At 34.9% G+C, this 17,835-nt stretch overlaps 1 protein-coding gene and 1 long non-coding RNA gene across 18 annotated transcripts; both read left to right on the forward strand.

The window, feature by feature from the left end:
* The first annotated feature begins 425 nt into the window (after positions 1-425).
* On the forward strand, positions 426-1,758 carry LOC116417783. Its single transcript, XR_004228041.1, has 2 exons — positions 426-1,007; positions 1,552-1,758. It is a non-coding gene; the product is annotated as an uncharacterized LOC116417783 (long non-coding RNA).
* Positions 1,759-2,112: 354 nt separating this feature from the next.
* Positions 2,113-16,479, forward strand: LOC100118200 (WD repeat-containing protein 7). 17 transcript variants are annotated; one of them, XM_016986307.3, is made up of 25 exons: positions 2,113-2,277; positions 2,844-3,019; positions 3,107-3,339; positions 3,413-3,555; positions 5,212-5,402; positions 5,487-5,632; positions 5,936-5,956; positions 6,995-7,021; positions 7,826-7,916; positions 7,990-8,401; positions 8,479-8,699; positions 8,775-8,994; positions 9,061-9,175; positions 9,252-9,457; positions 9,609-9,746; positions 10,037-10,105; positions 10,681-10,782; positions 11,555-11,764; positions 11,832-12,099; positions 12,182-12,621; positions 12,708-13,045; positions 13,120-13,443; positions 13,523-13,615; positions 13,693-13,890; positions 13,967-16,479. In XM_016986307.3, exons 2-25 carry the CDS (start codon positions 2,855-2,857, stop codon positions 14,150-14,152), a joined length of 4,557 nt encoding a protein of 1,518 aa, XP_016841796.1. In that variant the 5' UTR covers positions 2,113-2,277; positions 2,844-2,854; the 3' UTR covers positions 14,153-16,479. The 17 variants fall into 17 exon arrangements, with proteins under 17 accessions (XP_016841796.1, XP_016841797.1, XP_016841800.1 ...); XM_016986308.3 differs by having other exon boundaries at positions 10,681-10,776; XM_016986309.3 differs by having other exon boundaries at positions 2,119-2,277; positions 3,413-3,534.
* Positions 16,480-17,835: the final 1,356 nt, after the last annotated feature.

The following is a 17,835-nucleotide window of genomic DNA, read 5'->3' on the forward strand; positions in this document are numbered from 1 at the left end:
TAGAAATAGGACGGGTGGGTGTCGATCGGAGAGGTGCATCTTGGGTGGGGTTGACACAAGATAGGGCAGCGTGGAAGGCTTGCGTAGATGAGGCGCTGAACTTTCGAGTTCCAAATGCCATGTAAAAAAAAAAACTATCTTTAGTCTTAAGTACTAGTTTTAAGTCTTTTATTCTTCTGTTATATACCAAGCTTGTACACAGGTAACTTAGTTTACCTTTACAAGGCTTGCTGGTATGCGTATTCTTAAGGTATACTATGAAACCTATCATCTTGGTTTAATAAATAATAAATAAATAATAACATATCCTGCAGGTGATAGTAGTATACCTATATATAAGTGTATAGATATTTATTGATATTTTTTTTAATGTTTATGCACGCGTCAGAAATAACAGGAAGAGATGAGTGGCTTTTGCGAAAGAAATGAGATTTATAATGTCAGCGGCGTGACTGTACACATCGGTGAAAATTTGGAGTTTTCGCTCGGAAGAACCAGAGCGAAAAGCGGAAGCTGAACTGAGACTCTTATAATTTTACTTAGGAGAAGCCCTAGCTGTTTTTTTTTGATGATGGACATCAACTGCGGACAGTCTGTTTTCTTGCTTGATAGGAAAAACGAGCTAAATAAGCTTATGTTACAGAGGGTATTCACATTCTGTAACAGTTTTTTTATAACTACGAATATGATGTTTTCCAGTAATATAACGGTACTTCAATTAAAAATCCCCGCTTTTATCAGTGCTTCAATATTGTATTTTCTATCCCGCTAGATATTGATCTTGATCGAATGCGCTATAAACACGCAGAAGCGATATAAGTAGCAGATAAAGAAATGTATATATAAAAGCACACAGCAGATTTCAAAATGATCAGACTGTAAAGTATCTTGAAATCATCAACACACTACCAGACCAATTTTACTAACCGCCAAAATGAGTCAAACTCTTACCTACCTTTTGCTCTTGGTCGTCCTTATCGCCTGTCTGACTAATGGCGCTGTTGCGGGTAAGTTGATATTTTCACCTGTATTACCTTACTGAATAAAAATCTCAGATGAGATTTCTGGCCGAAATCTCACTTGAGATTCTGCCCTACGGATTGCTAAAATTTCTTAAATAACTATTATTCAGTTTGTTATAATTAAAACTTGCCATCTAGGTGGTAAAAACTCTCAAATAAGTTAAAAAATACACGTTTTCAAGCATTTGAAGCAGTATGCAAATTTAAAAAAAATAATACGAGAATCTCTAGTTAGCAACTCATGAGTTAAAATTTTAAAAATCTATAAAAACTGGCTGTATGAGCAACTCGAAACATTGTTTTTCGAACTTATTTGCGAGTTTTTACCACCTAAGAGGTAACTTAATTATAACAAAATGAATAATGGATATTTATATTAAGAAATTTTAGCAATCGGCATGGCAGAATCTCAGGTGAGATTTTGGCCAGAGATCTCACCTGAAATTTTCCAGTAGGGTATTTTACTTATTAAAGTGTTGGCTGAATGAATTTCGTCATAGCATTAATTGTCATTTGTTAAATGTTACAGCGGCTGAATGGGGATGCAGCAGCAACAGCGAATGCGGAACGTGCAGCTGTACTGGTGGATATTGCGTCTGTCCCGATGGAGTGGTCTAAATCAGCTGAGAAGCCTTATCGTCCTTTTATTGATTGATTTCGAGAAGAACAATGTAGCTTTATAACTTGATTAATTTTTCTAATCCACTAAAATAAATGATTTATAGTATTCCATAAAGCTGGATTGGTGTGATTTTTCCTATTGTTTAAAACCTTCAAGTATAATTGAAAACATAATCACAGAAATAATCGAATACTGACTGGATGATAATATATTCCACTTACATTACCTACCTTTACCTTATATATTTCTAAAATTTATGTATTCTTTAAACAGATTCCGTCTTTTATAGTTGAGCATAAAACGCTTTGCCCGTTTAAAATTTTGTTCATCTTTTGTTCTTACGTATGAGCTTGCAAATTCCTAAGCTTTCGAATAAAAAATATAATTCCCGCGGCCCGCCGTGCGTCGACGCGCCTGCGCAGTCTGCACTCCCGAGTCGCGAGTCGCGGCCGCGCATTCGTGATACATATCCGTGAGTTCGCGACGTCACACAGAGCGCATAAACAGCTGATCCGCATTGACTAGTCCAAAATGGCCACATGCATGAGTTTATAGTGAAAAGTTGGTGTTTTCCGGCAAAATTCGCCAAGTCCTGAGGCACAAATCAATCACTACTGCCAATCGACCGATTCTGTAAGCCCCGTAGATTTACCTCACGCAATTATCTCGACGACGACTGGCGCAGTTGGATTAAAAAAAAGTCGACGAAAACCTCAATGCCGTCACACGCAGTGACATCTCGCGCAGCAGACGCTCTATGGGCTATGGCATTGGCTCTAAGCCTAAGCCTCGGCTCTAATGACTTTTTGTTAATTCGCGAAAAATAGTCACGAGGCGCGTCGCCCCGAGGCTAGCTAACTCTTCTAATGTTTGTGTGGCGTCGTTCGTCCGACCGAGCGACGTACGTCGAATTATTCAATTGCTGGACTTATTGATCCAATTCGTGGCCATTTTATGTAAAGTAACAAAGTGTATGTACAAGGTTGTAAAGTGATTGTGCCTGGTGACTCCGATTCCGATACAGTTTTGCTTCTTGTGCGAAATATTTTTTCGTTTTCGTCAGTCGACTTTTTTTACCTTGCTTTGCCATTTATCAATTTTCCTTCTTAAATATATATACACTCTTGATGGCTCATACGTTGGCCAACTTGAGACTGCTTGTATGAGTATCATAGAAAATTTTGATTGAAATCCTGCAGGATCAGTAATCATGACAGCTGGTACTAGTTTGGTTGTACCCGTAGTGCTGTGGGGGCGTATAGCTCCCACACACTGCATCTCGTGCATATACCTATCACGAGATCAAAAGACTTTAGTAACAGGTTGCTATGACGGACAAATTTGTTTATGGCAAGTGGATCCTGAAACATTAAAGGTAGTTAAATGTTGCTGTGTTTTTGGATTCATACTTTTTTATATATCCACTAATAATGATCATTGTGTTTCATTCATAATCTCACAGATGACTCCAAGATGTTTACTAGTTGGTCATACAGCTCCGATCATGTGCCTTAGTCGAGCCAGTGTCATCATGGAGCAAAACTATATTGTTAGCAGTAGCGAAAGTGGAGAAATGTGCACTTGGGATTTGGTTGATGGAAAGTGCCGTGAAACTGTTAAGCTCAATAACATTCACACTCAAATGTTACCGTATGTCTCTGCTGGAGGCGAGGATGTTAGATTATTTTGTTCAGGGTAAATTTATAATGTATTTAATTTTTTATATCACCTTAGTGACATTCAATAAAATTACATTTGCAATCCTCAGATATTATCCAGAGGTACTAGTGATGGATCCATTTAGCCTAGAAGTACTATTTACCCTGAGTTCCAGGGTAAACCCAGATTGGATCAGTGCTCTACATATCCTGCGGCCGGCCAAACGGAAAGGTCGGTTCTACGTGCACACAAGTTAGTTTACACTCATTCACACCTACGCTTACTACCTCTTATACTTAAACATTAATCCTTTTTTACTCCCTATGATTTGTATTTTATTTTGTAGTAGAGTAAATAATTGCACAATTGAATTTGACCATATTGCAAATAATTAAGATTATTCTGAACTTGCTTCAATTCAAAGCGCGATACTTAGAAATTGAAGAATATGATAAATGAGCTTCTGGTTTCAAACTTTGGTTAAATTATTGAAAGTGTGGATAACAATGGGTTGCACTGTTTTTGAATGATAAAGTCACAAAACTTTGTGGTAAAAATAATCTAACAATTGTATGAGTAGACTTTAAATTGTATATTTACATAATAATAATGGTTATACTAGTTCCTCTTAAAGTAATTTATAAATATTTTTAATGTAAATTATAATGTTGCAGCATGTAATCAAAGCGGATTCAAATTGGTACTTGAGTGCTGGTAGTTGAACTTGCTCTATGTACTCCTATATTTCTAGAATCTTGAACGGGTTTATAAATCTTCTTGCTGTTTTAAAACATACAAAGCATTATCTGGGTTATTGATCGATCAAAATCGATTTTTTAAATTAACTAACAATAACAAAACTTCGTGCTAACTTTTTTTTTATTAGCACTTTTACTCTCTTTAGAATTTTATTTTTATCATACTTACCACAAACCTTGCTAAAGTCTTTTCCCTGCTATTCATTAATCATCTACACACAATAATCGCAAAACAATACTCTCTGTAAGTATATACAACATGAGTAATCTCTTTCATACGAAACTAGAAAAGAGAATAGTATATTAATAATACTTTATATTTTTATAAGCATGAAAAGCTTGTGAGTTTTAGTGAAATAATTGATAATTGTGATGTTTTTATATTGTCAAATCTTAAATCTGTTGACTATTCAATTAAAGACCAAAAGTTTTGCATTTTATTAATTTATTTATTTTATTCATTGTGCAGACTTCATTTGTTGGAAATGATGTAACTTATAAATTATGATTATTAATTTATGACTGAATTCTTAAAAAGTTCTTCTGTAGTAAATTGCTGCTTTATAAAACTACTATATATACTAAAGAAGTTTAAAAAAAAACTCTATTAAAATTTAATCAATGCATATAGTTTCTACACAAAGTTTCATGTTTTTATTTGCTTATTAAATCAAAATGAGATACAAGTGTGTTTTCAAATGGGATCCAGTAGAATTTGGCACAAAAAATATTTTAAAGTTTTGGAGTTTGTGTTATTCCAAGTGGCTAGCTTTGCATGTATTGGATATTCTCTTTCTTTTATTTCTTTTGTATATGTAATTCACTATTTTCGTTTCAATGAATTTGTTAAATATTGCTTTTTAAAGAAAAAGGTTTATGAACTTTATTTTTTATGCATGAATAAAAATGGAAAAAAAAATATTGTTATATTATGGATATTTGTACTTGCATGTTTGTTGGAAAAATTTGTAAAATTGTAGAAAATTCTGTATAATTTTATTTGTATACATAGATTATATTTTTTATTTATTAATATTATACACAAATTGAATTGAAATAAATATAATACAGTTCATGCCAATAGCAATAGAAATAAATTCTTGTTTCTAATTGCCTATTGTTTACAACAACTAATCAACATTTTTTAAAGATGACGTGGTATTGGCTTTAACAACTACTGGAACAGTAAAAGTCTGGACTCTTTTGGGACATGAGAATCGTAATAGCGAGCCACTTTACGAGCATGAGAGCAAGCAGATCAGATGTTTGAATGCCCTAGCTATGACCTGCTGTCCTTACAACCAACGTACTGTACTTATAGTGTGTTCCAAATATTGGCAGGTAAAAATTTTGTTTTCGCGCAATTTTGCACACGAGTCATATACATATGCGCATATTAAAATACAGTTCCAATATTAATTTTAGATTTATGATGCTGGAGATTTTTCGGTCTTGTGTTCTGTAACTGCACCCAGAGGAGAAAGATGGATGGCTGGTGACTTTTTAGCTGCAGACCGGGTGATTCTTTGGAGCGATGAAGGGCATGGTTATTTGTACAAATTACCAGCAAAGTAAGTTTAGACTGTGATTTTGTTAAGTACACTTTATACTACCCATTTTTAAATATAATTAACTGTAAAGGTATGATGTTAAATTTATATGAAGAAATCAACTTTTTCATGTTAATATATTGTTTTGGCAAGGGGGAAAAAGTTATCTATTTCTAAAAATTACATTTAGTGTAGACTGGTGTTTGTGGGAAAAATTGATTTCTATGAACTATGTTTTCTACTTTGAAAATACACAATTGCACAACAACCAAATAATTAACAATTCAATAAAATTACAATTTTGTATTTCTTTATTGGTTGTAGGGTTATTACACAACTTGAAAGGTAGTTCTACACAAGTATTTACATGATTCTTACTAAATTAAGACAGTTATGCTCTTAACATATTTCAATTTAGATAATTGACTTTTAAAACTAACATTTTTTTAAACTATTTTTTTTAAATAATCGTTTAAAACAATACATATTAATATCAATTCTTACAAAACAACACTAAAATTTAATATGTATGTTTTTATTTCATATTAGATTATGCTGCTAACTATTAGCAAAGCACTTGCAAGCAATGCACAATTTAATTATCATTCTGTTATTGCTCATGTTTCTTTTTCAAGCATAACAGCGCCATACATTTATATTCATAATGTAATCGTCATATCTTTTTCAGTAATGAACTTGCATTTACTTTAATTTTATAATACATTTTAATAATCGTTAGACTCATGATTGTATAATCTCATTCATTATATTAACAATGTTATGCTGATGAATGACTCATGGTAATTGATTATCTAAAAAAATTTAAGAAAGATAAAATTGAATTTGATTTATTAAATTCATTTTTTCACACCGAAAGTTCTTTCTACTTTTTTTCTTATATTAAAGTGGTATGAATTAAAAATCTACGAAATTTGTTTTTTTTTATAGTACTGCAGGGCATAAATCCGCATTTATGTTAACACGCCTATCCGTGACATAAGTAGTCCTTTATTGCACCGTGCATATCGCCCTCGGTGCAAAAAAGGACTGCTAATGTCACGGATAGACGAGACAGCGAATTTATGCTAGTCAATGCTATAAAATAATGTACGATACACGTGTCATAAGTCGTTCTTCATGGCACTGCGTTAAGCGCTCGAGCGTAGCGTAAAATACGACTTATGCCACTAGTATCGTAATGTACTAATATTACTTGAGTCAAATTTTTGTGACCAAACATTTCATGATAATCCTGTCCTTTATTCCTTAAGTCATTTACACAGTACTCCAATTAATGCATTTCTGATCTTTTTTTCACGATGATGTTCTTTCCATAAAAAATTAACATCTGCCATGTTCTACGGTGGACCTGGTCTGTTATAGCAAGCTGAAGGGCAAGGCTCTCAGCAGGTAACCCTGCATTGTCATATAAACCTCATATACAATAATTATTCACTCTTCTTTTGTAATTCTATTCTGTAAACCTTGGACTTTTCTCTTTACCAGCTTAACTCGCTCTGAGTCAGTAAATTCTAAGATTTCCAGTTTAAGATGAAAAAAAAATGTTTGTCCTGGACCATTCAAAATAGTCAAGTTTGAAACTATTATTTTAATTTTATTAAATGGTGATGGTTAAGGAATTGAAAATAAAAAATTTAAATAATAGCATTAACTTAATAAATAAAACTTTTTCATCAATAACTAGTATCTTTTTGATTAATTAATACTTCAGAGTAGTGCTCATCTTCTTTCACATTTCATATATAAATTATCACATTTCGAGTTCATATCCTTTTACACAATAATTTTAAGACTTTGCTTTTGTTGCTTCTATGCACGCACTGAATGACACGTTAACAGCTTCTCTATCGAATACAAACACTTTGTTTATTTTGTTTAAAGCACTATGATGGTATTTTATTTCAAATAGTAAGAATTCAAATAGAAGTGCAGAATGCACTAACAATAAAACAATAATTTGGCATCTATGTTTTTGATTTTATAATTTTAAATTGATTTGCTGAATTTATTTTGTGCAATTTAATATATGTGTCTATTCATTGTTTATGCTAAATGTTTTGGTTTTTTAACGATATTTTGAATGTCAATGTTAATATTATAATTGAACAGTTTTTTCAATAATTGTGGAAAGACCAAAACAAACGCTTGAACGTTAAATTATCTACAATGATACTAATAATATTTACTGAGCAGTAGTGTCGCAGACAACAAGAACTTCCATTCAGCCTCAGTGGAGAATGATCAACCATACTTATACTGCACTCTTACTCAGCCTGGTGATAAGGTACGAATAATTTTTCTTTTTGAATAAATATTCTTGTTTTCTTTTTATATTTATAATCTTTATTATTCTCTAGCCTTTATCTTGTCCACCTGCAATGCGACTAGTCACAGCTCAGCAAGGAAACAAAACTCAAAAGTTTCTTTTACGTGGTGACAGTGAAGGAGTTGTAATGCTTTGGACAGTGCCAGACATAACAGGCCAGCAGATGAATCAAATAAATCAACATGACAGTACTCCACCAATGCTACCACCTACCTTGAAAACTAGTATAACTGCAGCCTGGGAAGCAATGAAGCCATCCCCAGTTGGAATTCTGGATCAGTTGGACTGTGGGGATGGACATGGAATTAAATTAACAGCCAGTATTTACTTACCCCAGCAGAGTCGTTTGGTTGTGGGTAGAGAAGATGGGAGTATAATAATTGTCCCAGCTACACAAACTGTAATGTTGCAGTTATTACATGGAAATCACCAGCAATTCGATGGTAAGACTACAAAATTTGGATATTCATATTTTATATCGTTGTATATTATTTTGTAAACGTTTTATAAAATTCATTAGATTGGCCCCCTCATCAAGTCCTGTTAGGGCACTCAGGGCGTGTAAATTGTCTACTGTATCCTCATGGAGCTGCATCCAGATATGACAAAACCCATTTAGTTTCGGGATCTGTTGATTTCGCTGTGTGCTTGTGGGATTTGTACGCGGGAACCCTGATTCATCGTTTTTGCGTTCACGCTGGGGAAATTACTCAGCTACTGGTTCCTCCAGATAATTGTAGTGTAAGTGTGATACAACATTTAGACAGGTTACAGTTGTTTGTTTCAACTAAATTAACGAAAAATTTCAACTTGCAGCCAAGAATCCAAAAATGTGTCTGTAGCGTAGCTTCAGATCATAGCGTTACGTTGCTATCGTTAGCCGAAAGAAAATGCGTCGTTTTAGCTTCGCGTCATTTATTCCCTGTGGTCACCATCAAATGGAGGCCATATGATGATTTTATGATTGTTGGATGTTCTGATGGAGCTGTTTACGTTTGGCAAATGGAAACCGGTCACCTCGATCGCGTCTTGCATGGTATGAAAATTATTTTTGTGATTGTGATTTTACGGAATTTTTAACGTGACAATTGAAATTTTGAAGGTATCATAGCCGAAGAAGTATTATATGCTTGCGATGAAAATACAATGGTAACAACTGGCTCTAGTAGTGGTGGAGGTGAATTGGGCTTAGCGAACCCAGCTGTTCATTTCTTCAGGTAATATAACCAGAAATTAATAAAATTTTTAACTTGATTTTACAATTCTCTAAATACCAACAATTATATTTTTCAGAGGTTTAAGGCACAGAAATTTATCAGCTATTCGTCATGCTACACAGCGAGGTCTGCATCAATTGCAACAACTTCACGGCGGTCATGGAAACGATCACGGGAATCAGATAAGGGCTAAAGGTGCTCCGCTGACCATCCAGGGTTTCCGCAGCAATCCCAAAGATCCAGAGAGTCATATTCTTTTCTTCGACATCGAAGGACTCATAGGTAAAACTCGTAATTTTGTTGCTTAGATTTTTCTTTGCAGGACAATTTTCAGCGGATATAAGCCCCAGGAATAGGAAGTTATATCGGTCCTGGCTTTTTTTGTTGCGTGAACTTGCTTCATAAATAAACGAAATTTTCGATGTTCATACAGTACAATTATTGAGCGACGAGTACGGGTCTATGTCGCCCGGATCATTGGAAGCGCAGGGCTTGATTTCAGCTACGGAGTATCAAAAAGTTGCTGCGCTTACGCAGTCAGCAAGCCCTGATGCACATAAGAAAATTGCAGGTGAGGATTCTGCGAATATGTGGCTGCTACTACTTGACCCTTTCGAGCCAGTTAGACTCAAATTGTACTTTGTATATATTAACAAAAGTTGCTTGTTGGGCTTTATAAAATGTAAGCATACGCGTACAAAGTACTTTTTGAAGTTTTTATTCAAATTTAAAATTATTTTGTCCAATAATAGAAGGTGACTAAAGGGTCAAGTACAAAGGTGCAATAAAGTCCTGCTATTAGGGTACTGCATGTATGAGGAGAGAATGTATGCAATTATTGACTAATATTAAAATTTATAGACTTTTTTGGTCGCGTCAAGGATAAGGCAGGTGACATGGAGCGGATACTGAAGGAAAAGGATCGACATGGTACCGTGTTGTAGCAAAACTGTTGCATATGTGTTTATTTGCCCTTATCAACAACTTATTTGTTACCGTCATATATGTTTATTTAATTGCTTTGATAATTACTGCTATTATACATTTTAACATGTCTTACGTTCTTGTCTGAATTTATTAATTTTACTTATTTTCTAGATGGTTATTATTATTTATATTAATGTTATTATTTTTCTGATTAAAAAATCTTATTGAAAAGACACATAGTAAAATTAGAAATACATTGATTCTTGGCAAATTTTATAGAACAATTCACGTTTATAAATCTGACGAATGCAATGGATTTTTTAATCATTTCAAATATATTTTATTGCAATTTTATTTATTTATAGAAGTAGTCAGGTTTCAATGTTAGGACTTACAGTGTTTCAATTCATTCGGGAAGCATCAAGAAAAATCATTCAGATTAGTTCAGACAAAAATCTGTGGGTCCAGCATGTGAAGCTCCTGTAGAATTTATTATAATTTATGTTCTCGTTCGCTTTTTGTGATTAAAGTATACATGTGAATGTGAAAAACTTGTTAAAGGGCAAATTTTTCTATAGGTATTATTGCTAAGATGAAGGAGGGCGCAGAGAATGTGCATACTAAAATTCAGGCTAAAGTGGAAAGCGTTGGTCTGAAGCCATCGACTCTCGATGGTAAAGGTTAGAGTATTTGCTTTGCGAGCCTATATGAAAGATATAAGCTATAAGTTATAGGCATATATAGCATGATTTTACGTCCTATACGTTTTGCTTTTGTACTTATTATAATTATAATTTTATTCATAAGTTCAATAGATCGTCTATATGCTATGCTTATTTAAAAGTCGTTCATTCAAGGATATTTGAAATTATTTTGTCAACTAATGGAAAATTTAATTTTAATATTACCTCCTTGAATGCAATCGGTTTTATTAAACAGTTTTTTTGTATTTAATCTTTCATCCAACATATCCTGCTTCAGTTTATTTTCATTTTAACTTATTTTTTCTGAATTCTTAGCAATTGGTCTACGCCCAATGTACTACAAAGATTGCTTTTCTTGAAGGCATGCATACACGCTTTATCATCATTAATTTGGCTCATTTCAGTTCTCTCAGTCGATTGCAATGGCACTATTCTCCAGATTCACTGTACAATTTTAATTTATTCTCATTATACATGGTAAAGACCCTGTATTTATTTATATAAATCATCCATATAGTCGTATACTACATTGTTTTGACATGAATATTTAATTTACCTATTATTTGTATCGTTACTTTCATCGTCACGTTTTTATATTCTGATTTATATCATAATGCCCTTGATTTTATATTTAATTTTTAGTCGTAAAGTATGTTTATATATTTTTGTTCACGTCACTGTCATACAATGATAGATTTTTAGCTATTTCATTTGCATAATCTAACAATACAATGTCGTTGATTGTTAGGCGACGGATGGAATAATGACAGCACCAGAAACTCTCTGAAACGCAATGGGGCTTTCAATGAACCAAATTCGACAATGGAGATAGCTCAACTTTTGTTAAGTCTACTGCACGCTTGGGGAATGGACCCAGACCTTGATCGCGTTTGCGAAGGCAAGCTAGGACTTCTGAGACCAATGGTACCGGTATCCTTTGGAGTATTATCGAAAGGAGGTATGTTTTCTTATCTGAAATCAGATCAATCGTTAATTAATTCATTACTGACAAATAATATTTCCAGGGTACATGTCGTTCTTACTTCCAACGTGGCAGACTCATCTTGAGCATTGTATAGGAGAACCTGCGACGCAGTTGGAGCAGCGTTTGCCGGTAGAACTAGTCAGACAAGAAAGGCTCACGAGGGCCTTTACCTCAAGGGCACACTGGGAATTGTCGACCACTTTGACTAGCAACCACTTGTTGGCCGTGGTAGCCCTGTCTAATACTCTCATGTCGATGAATAACGCAACATTTGTTCCTGAGCAAGAAAGAAACCGTAAAATGCATAGGTGAAGTGTTTACATAATATATTTTTTTTTGTTTTTATTACTGACTGCTGATGTCCAACTTATTTTATATTGTCTTTTTTAGGCCAGGAAATAGGCCAGTAAATTGGAATAAAGCTGAAGAAGAGAATGAAGAAATGTACACTGTGCAACAGGCGCAGATAAAACAAGGCTGGTCCTTGTTGGCTACGCTGCACTGCGTTCTTCTTCCCGATAAAGTCGCCGCTCAAGGCGGATCTAAAACATTTAAGAAACCTCAGGTGGAGATGATGGCTCGAAGATGGCAACATCAGTGCCTGGAGATACGAGAAGCGGCTCAAGCGCTTTTACTCGCTGAGCTAGGAAGAATGGGGCCGAAGGGTAGGAAAGCTTTAGTGGACAACTGGGCACCGTATCTACCAATGTACAGCACTCAAGAGCCTATCGCGCCGCAAAATCAAAACCAAAGCCCACCACCTGGTAGTCCACCTCCGAACAGCGAGCATCCCGATGTGGAGGACGACGAAGAAGAAGAACTTGCCGAAGGTGTGTATTTGATATATTTTTTATTATTTAAAATGTATTCACTTACAAAAAAGAAGAAAAAAACATGAACGATTCTTCTTTCACAGAACTGAGCGTGTCAAGAAAACCATCGAGCGTTGCTGAACTGAAGCGTAAACAAACTACTGCTGTTGTGCTGTTAGGTGTCATTGGCGCGGAATTCGGCCAGGATGTGACGACAAACAATCAGAAGAGGGATAATGACCAGCGACGCAAGAGTTCAGTTGTCGAAGGTTTTGGAATCGGAAACAACAATTTATCGAGGCTCACAAGCATTGCCCTAACGCATTTACTGTACGCACCTAATTCGCAAAAATTACCTCTTCACACGGCTTTGAGAAGAGCCGCCATTGATCTCATTGGCCGTGGATTTACTGTCTGGGAGCCTTACCTTGATGTTTCTAGAGTAAGGACACCTATTGTTATGATATAATACGTGGGATTCAGTCCATTTCTTTAAGGATACAATTTTGTTATTAGGTTCTTTTGAGTTTGCTCGAAATGTGCTGTGATGCAGATAAACTTGTGCCAAGTATGACCTACGGCCTTCCATTGACTCCAGCCGCAGACAGCTGCAGAACGGCTCGGCATGCCCTGACGTTGATCGCCACCGCGCGTCCAGCAGCATTCATCACAACGATGGCACGTGAAGTAGCCAGATACAACACGTTGCAACAGAACGCACAGACGCTCAACATCAACCTAGGAGCCAGTGTGCTGGCCAGAGCCAAACCAGAGATCCTGAGAATCGTTGAGCAACTGATCGATAAAATGCAAAGCGAGATGAGCGATTTATTAGTAGAAGTACGTCATTCGAAAACATTTCATTTTAATTATGCCACGTTAATGGTTTACGAATACTATAACGACATTGTCGTTTCAGGTTATGGACATTATTTTGCACTGTCTGGATCCTGGACACTTGAAAACCAAGCCATTGAACGAAGTCTTCCCCGCCGTCTGTAGATTTAATCAAGTAAGTTTTAGTTTTTCGTAAGATAATCTTTTGAGAGTTTGACAAGAATATTACCTATAAAATTAAAATCACTTTAGGTAAGCCATTACCCACCGACGCGCAGGATAGCTGTTGGAAGTCGTACTGGCCATATAGCTCTTTACGAGCTACGTGGCACCGTCAAGTGTCAATCTATAATTGCACATCAAGCTCCGGTTACTGCATTAGCTTTCTCGCCAGAAGGAAAGTACCTCGTCAGTTATTCGTGTTCCGAAAATAAACTATGCTTCTGGCAGGTATGTATGAACAAATATAAGTATAATTTATTTCGAGAATAAGAATATTTTAAAACATGATCTGTAAAAATTGCAGCAAATAAGTAGCGGAATGTTCGGCCTTGGAAACTCGCAGATTCGCTGCATTAAATCTTACAGCACTGCGCCAATAAACGATGTGGCGAGGTTGAATCCGATGAGATTAGCTCGTCTTATCTGGATTAATAACCGCACGGTTACCCTTATGTTAGCCGATAGTTCAGAGACTCGCTTTAACGTTTGAATTTTTGTAAAGTTGATTTTCGTGCTGTTTGATCAAAGAGTTCTTAACCGGGTGGAAAAAATTGAGATTGCACTTACTATAAGTAGAATTTTTACATATCTATGATAATTCGAATTTGTGATCTTAAACCAAAAATATTAAAAAAAAAACAGAATTCCTTAGAAGTGTGGTTTGTCTGAAGCGTCATATGCAGGATAAAAAAGAGTTGATAAAAGTACAAATTGCTGTAGCGACGGTTTTTTAACAATACAAAGTTTGAATTCATTTGTTTTTAAAACATTGAAATTTAAAATCTTCTTTTAATAATCTTTTAAAGTTTATTGAATTTATCATGAATTGTTAAAATAGATCAATCTCAATGACACCGGTCGATAAAAAGCAATTTAACGTTTGTTTAGTTATTGTTATGAAGAGATACAAAAATTTTTCTTCTACAAGATCATTGATACATAGTCGTACTTACGTGTTTGCTAAGAGAACCATAACAGGTTTTGTTCAGCACTGATAAAATGTATTTATCGCATACCGATCAGTCTGAAAAAAGGAAAGTAATATAATGAAACACCGCCCAGGCTTAGAAATGTACATAAATCGCAACTAACCAGCCATACACTGATGTTATTACGAACACTTTTGAATCTTAAAAAATCACTTAAATTTAAAAAAACTAATTTCAGAAAATTGATATAAAAATTGTAGTTGATATTTTCTTTAAGAATAACTTAAAATCCATCAGGAAGAGTAAAGTCAACATAGCATTCCTATAAAGAGTAGTATGAACAATATATTTTTTGTGATATTTAGTTTTTTTAGATTAACAGTTTCTGTAGTAATTGTGATTGCTATTAAAACTGGAAAGTTCGTCTTATGATATGCGACGACTTGCAATGAGTTAAGTTTAAAATGAAAACGGAATTGTCCGTGAGCAATAATAATATTGCTTTACTAACAAATAAGATCATTGCATATAACCCCAGTTTGGCATTCACTTAATGCATCTTGCCTGGACAAAACAAAAACAGTCTTTGAAATGTCTAACATAAAAAAATATCAACTGTAATTTTTATAAAATTTTTTTACTAAACAACATTTTCAAAGGATCGCTCAAGTGCACGAATATATCGAGTTTTTAAGATTAAAAAGAAACCGTAGCAATGAAGCCAAATTATGAGCTCATCTTCGTTGGCTATGGCAGTCCTTCAATATTTTCTATACAACTGTACATTTTCCTCTGTAAATCGTAGATGCGATATTTTTTAGACGTAGACAGATATTTTTCTTTGAATCTAGCAGCTGCTATAAAATTGTTACATGCGAAACCTCAATTGGCACACATCAAAGTTATTTTTTCTGTTTCTTTTGTTAACTAATTTATCTCAACAAAATTTTAAAATTGTACATTGTTCATGAAGCAATAAAATTAGCAGCAGCTTTTTTCAAAGCCAACTCGCAAACTTTGTAAAAATCCTAGTAGCATTCATAAAACGTCAAACTATTTATGTTTTACCATTTAAATTCTCACGCGATCGAATCGGATACGCGTCGACAATAAAATGGATAGTTTAATTTTACCATTTGTTACCTTTTAAAGTAAAATAGAACATCGTTAGGTTCTTTGTTAAAAGAAATAATCTGAAAATAGTATTACGCTTGCATCTAGACAAATCTATTGTAAAAAAATATGTAATAATGACATAACTTATTGTTATCGTATTGTGCGAATTGTAATACCTTCCGGATCTTTGACTTGCTGGCGAGCAAAGAGTGCTTTTTTTTCAATTGAGCCATTCTTTTTTTATTTTGAATTTTATTTTTTTCTTATGGTGTTTTTATAATGTGCAATTTCAGAAGATGATTATACGTACTACACATTCTCCTTTATAACAGCATAAACTTTGTTTGTTGTTTAAATAAGTATATAAATAAGTCCATGTAAATGTTACTTACCTATCGGTTTATTATGCAAATAAGACACAGACACGCGCCTCTTTTTAATAGATCTAACGCGTTCCCTTAGTAATGTATCAAAATTGTCATTCTTAAACTATAATTGATTCGGTTAACTTGTATTTTAATATCACTCAAACTGTTTTACTCAGATGGAGCAAAATAATAACCTGGCCGTGTCTGTCAAGTTAACATTTTGCACGATGGAATAGCCGTCGAGTCTTTGATCCCGGAGTGAAGACACGCTTAATTGTAAAATTAAATGTTGCATAGGTTTTTCGTATCAAAGTCAAGAGCACTTGGTTTCGATACGCAACGCACGAAAGCAAGACGCATTCGAAGCTCTGTTAAAAGTTAGAATAATGTTTATTATAAAGAAAGATAATAAAAAATGATGTGCTCACGATTGCACGAGTTTCGCGAAATCAGCTACCTTGAAACAGAGATCGAAAAACCTCGTTAATAATAAATGTATTATAGATAGCCGAAAGTACGCATTACCAATGCACGTGTAAACGCATGAGTAATAAAAGAGCCACGCGCGTTATATATTTGTTGTTATCGCTAGCGTGTATTTATCAAATGTATTTAAGCTCATCCATCATGAAAAGAAATGTATTACCGATGGAATATTATAATATACATGTATATACACAAAAAGCAATGCAAATTTTATTCTCAATTTATGTCCGAATTCTATTTTTGTCGACCGTCGTTAAACGCCCTCAAAAGATACATAATATGTATCTTATATATTATATACACAACGCTTTGTCGTCTGCCAATCAACTTTACGACTGCATCGAACGTTTGAAAAGTGTGGCAATCGATTATTTCGACTATATACAGCGAGTATATAATGACGTTTTTATAATCCAAGTTTCTCTTACAGGCCTTTGGTCCGTGCCGAGTCCTGTAACAGTGTCTGCATATTAACGCGCCCGCAGCGGAGTTCGTCTGCACTGATGTACGCGCTCCTATTCTTTTTCTTCTTTTCGTTCGACATCGGCATGACAATGGCCTTTTTGTATTGCGCAAAAAAGTTTCTTCGAATCCGTCAATCCGCTCATCATCGAGGTATAGCTTCAGACTTACTCCAGCGGATATCGAAATTGAAAAAATTGCTCAGTGCAATTCATGCACTCAAACTGTCTATTGTATATTCAAATACTCTGTGTAACTACAAAACTTTGATTGTAATCGATTAGTCACGCTAACTTATTTAATTGCTGTCTAAGAACCAGATTAATCGAACATTCAAAACTAGGCTGCGAAAGCACACTCCCCCACAAATCGACCTCACGCACAAAACTACTATATACAAGCGTATCTCTCGACTCAGTATATATACATCCAATGATCCATCGTTACGTATACAAATCGCACGAGCTATAAAGCGCTCCCCTAAACGTCCGTACACTCGTACTTATCATAGGGTACACAGACTGCCATGCCATGTACATATAATGCGACTCAGCGCATCCCCCTGCGACGAGTTTCTCCGGCGCAAAACTGCTCATTTATAATTCACGTGTGAGTTAAGCGCGCGATTCCTTCCCCGTCGTGCCTCTGCGGAAAAAGGAAAGGAATTAATTTTTCGCAGTGCGGGACGATCGATCGCGCAGCTCAGTGTCCGTAATGGACTGGCATGGGACACTCGGAGGGTCAATTGTCGGCGGGGGAAATTAATTGCTTGCGATGGATCGAGAAGAGATTAGCGTTTAGTGCTCGAGTGA

The sequence above is a fragment of the Nasonia vitripennis genome, chromosome 5, assembly GCF_009193385.2.
Source record: "Nasonia vitripennis strain AsymCx chromosome 5, Nvit_psr_1.1, whole genome shotgun sequence".
NCBI lineage: Eukaryota > Metazoa > Arthropoda > Insecta > Hymenoptera > Pteromalidae > Nasonia > Nasonia vitripennis.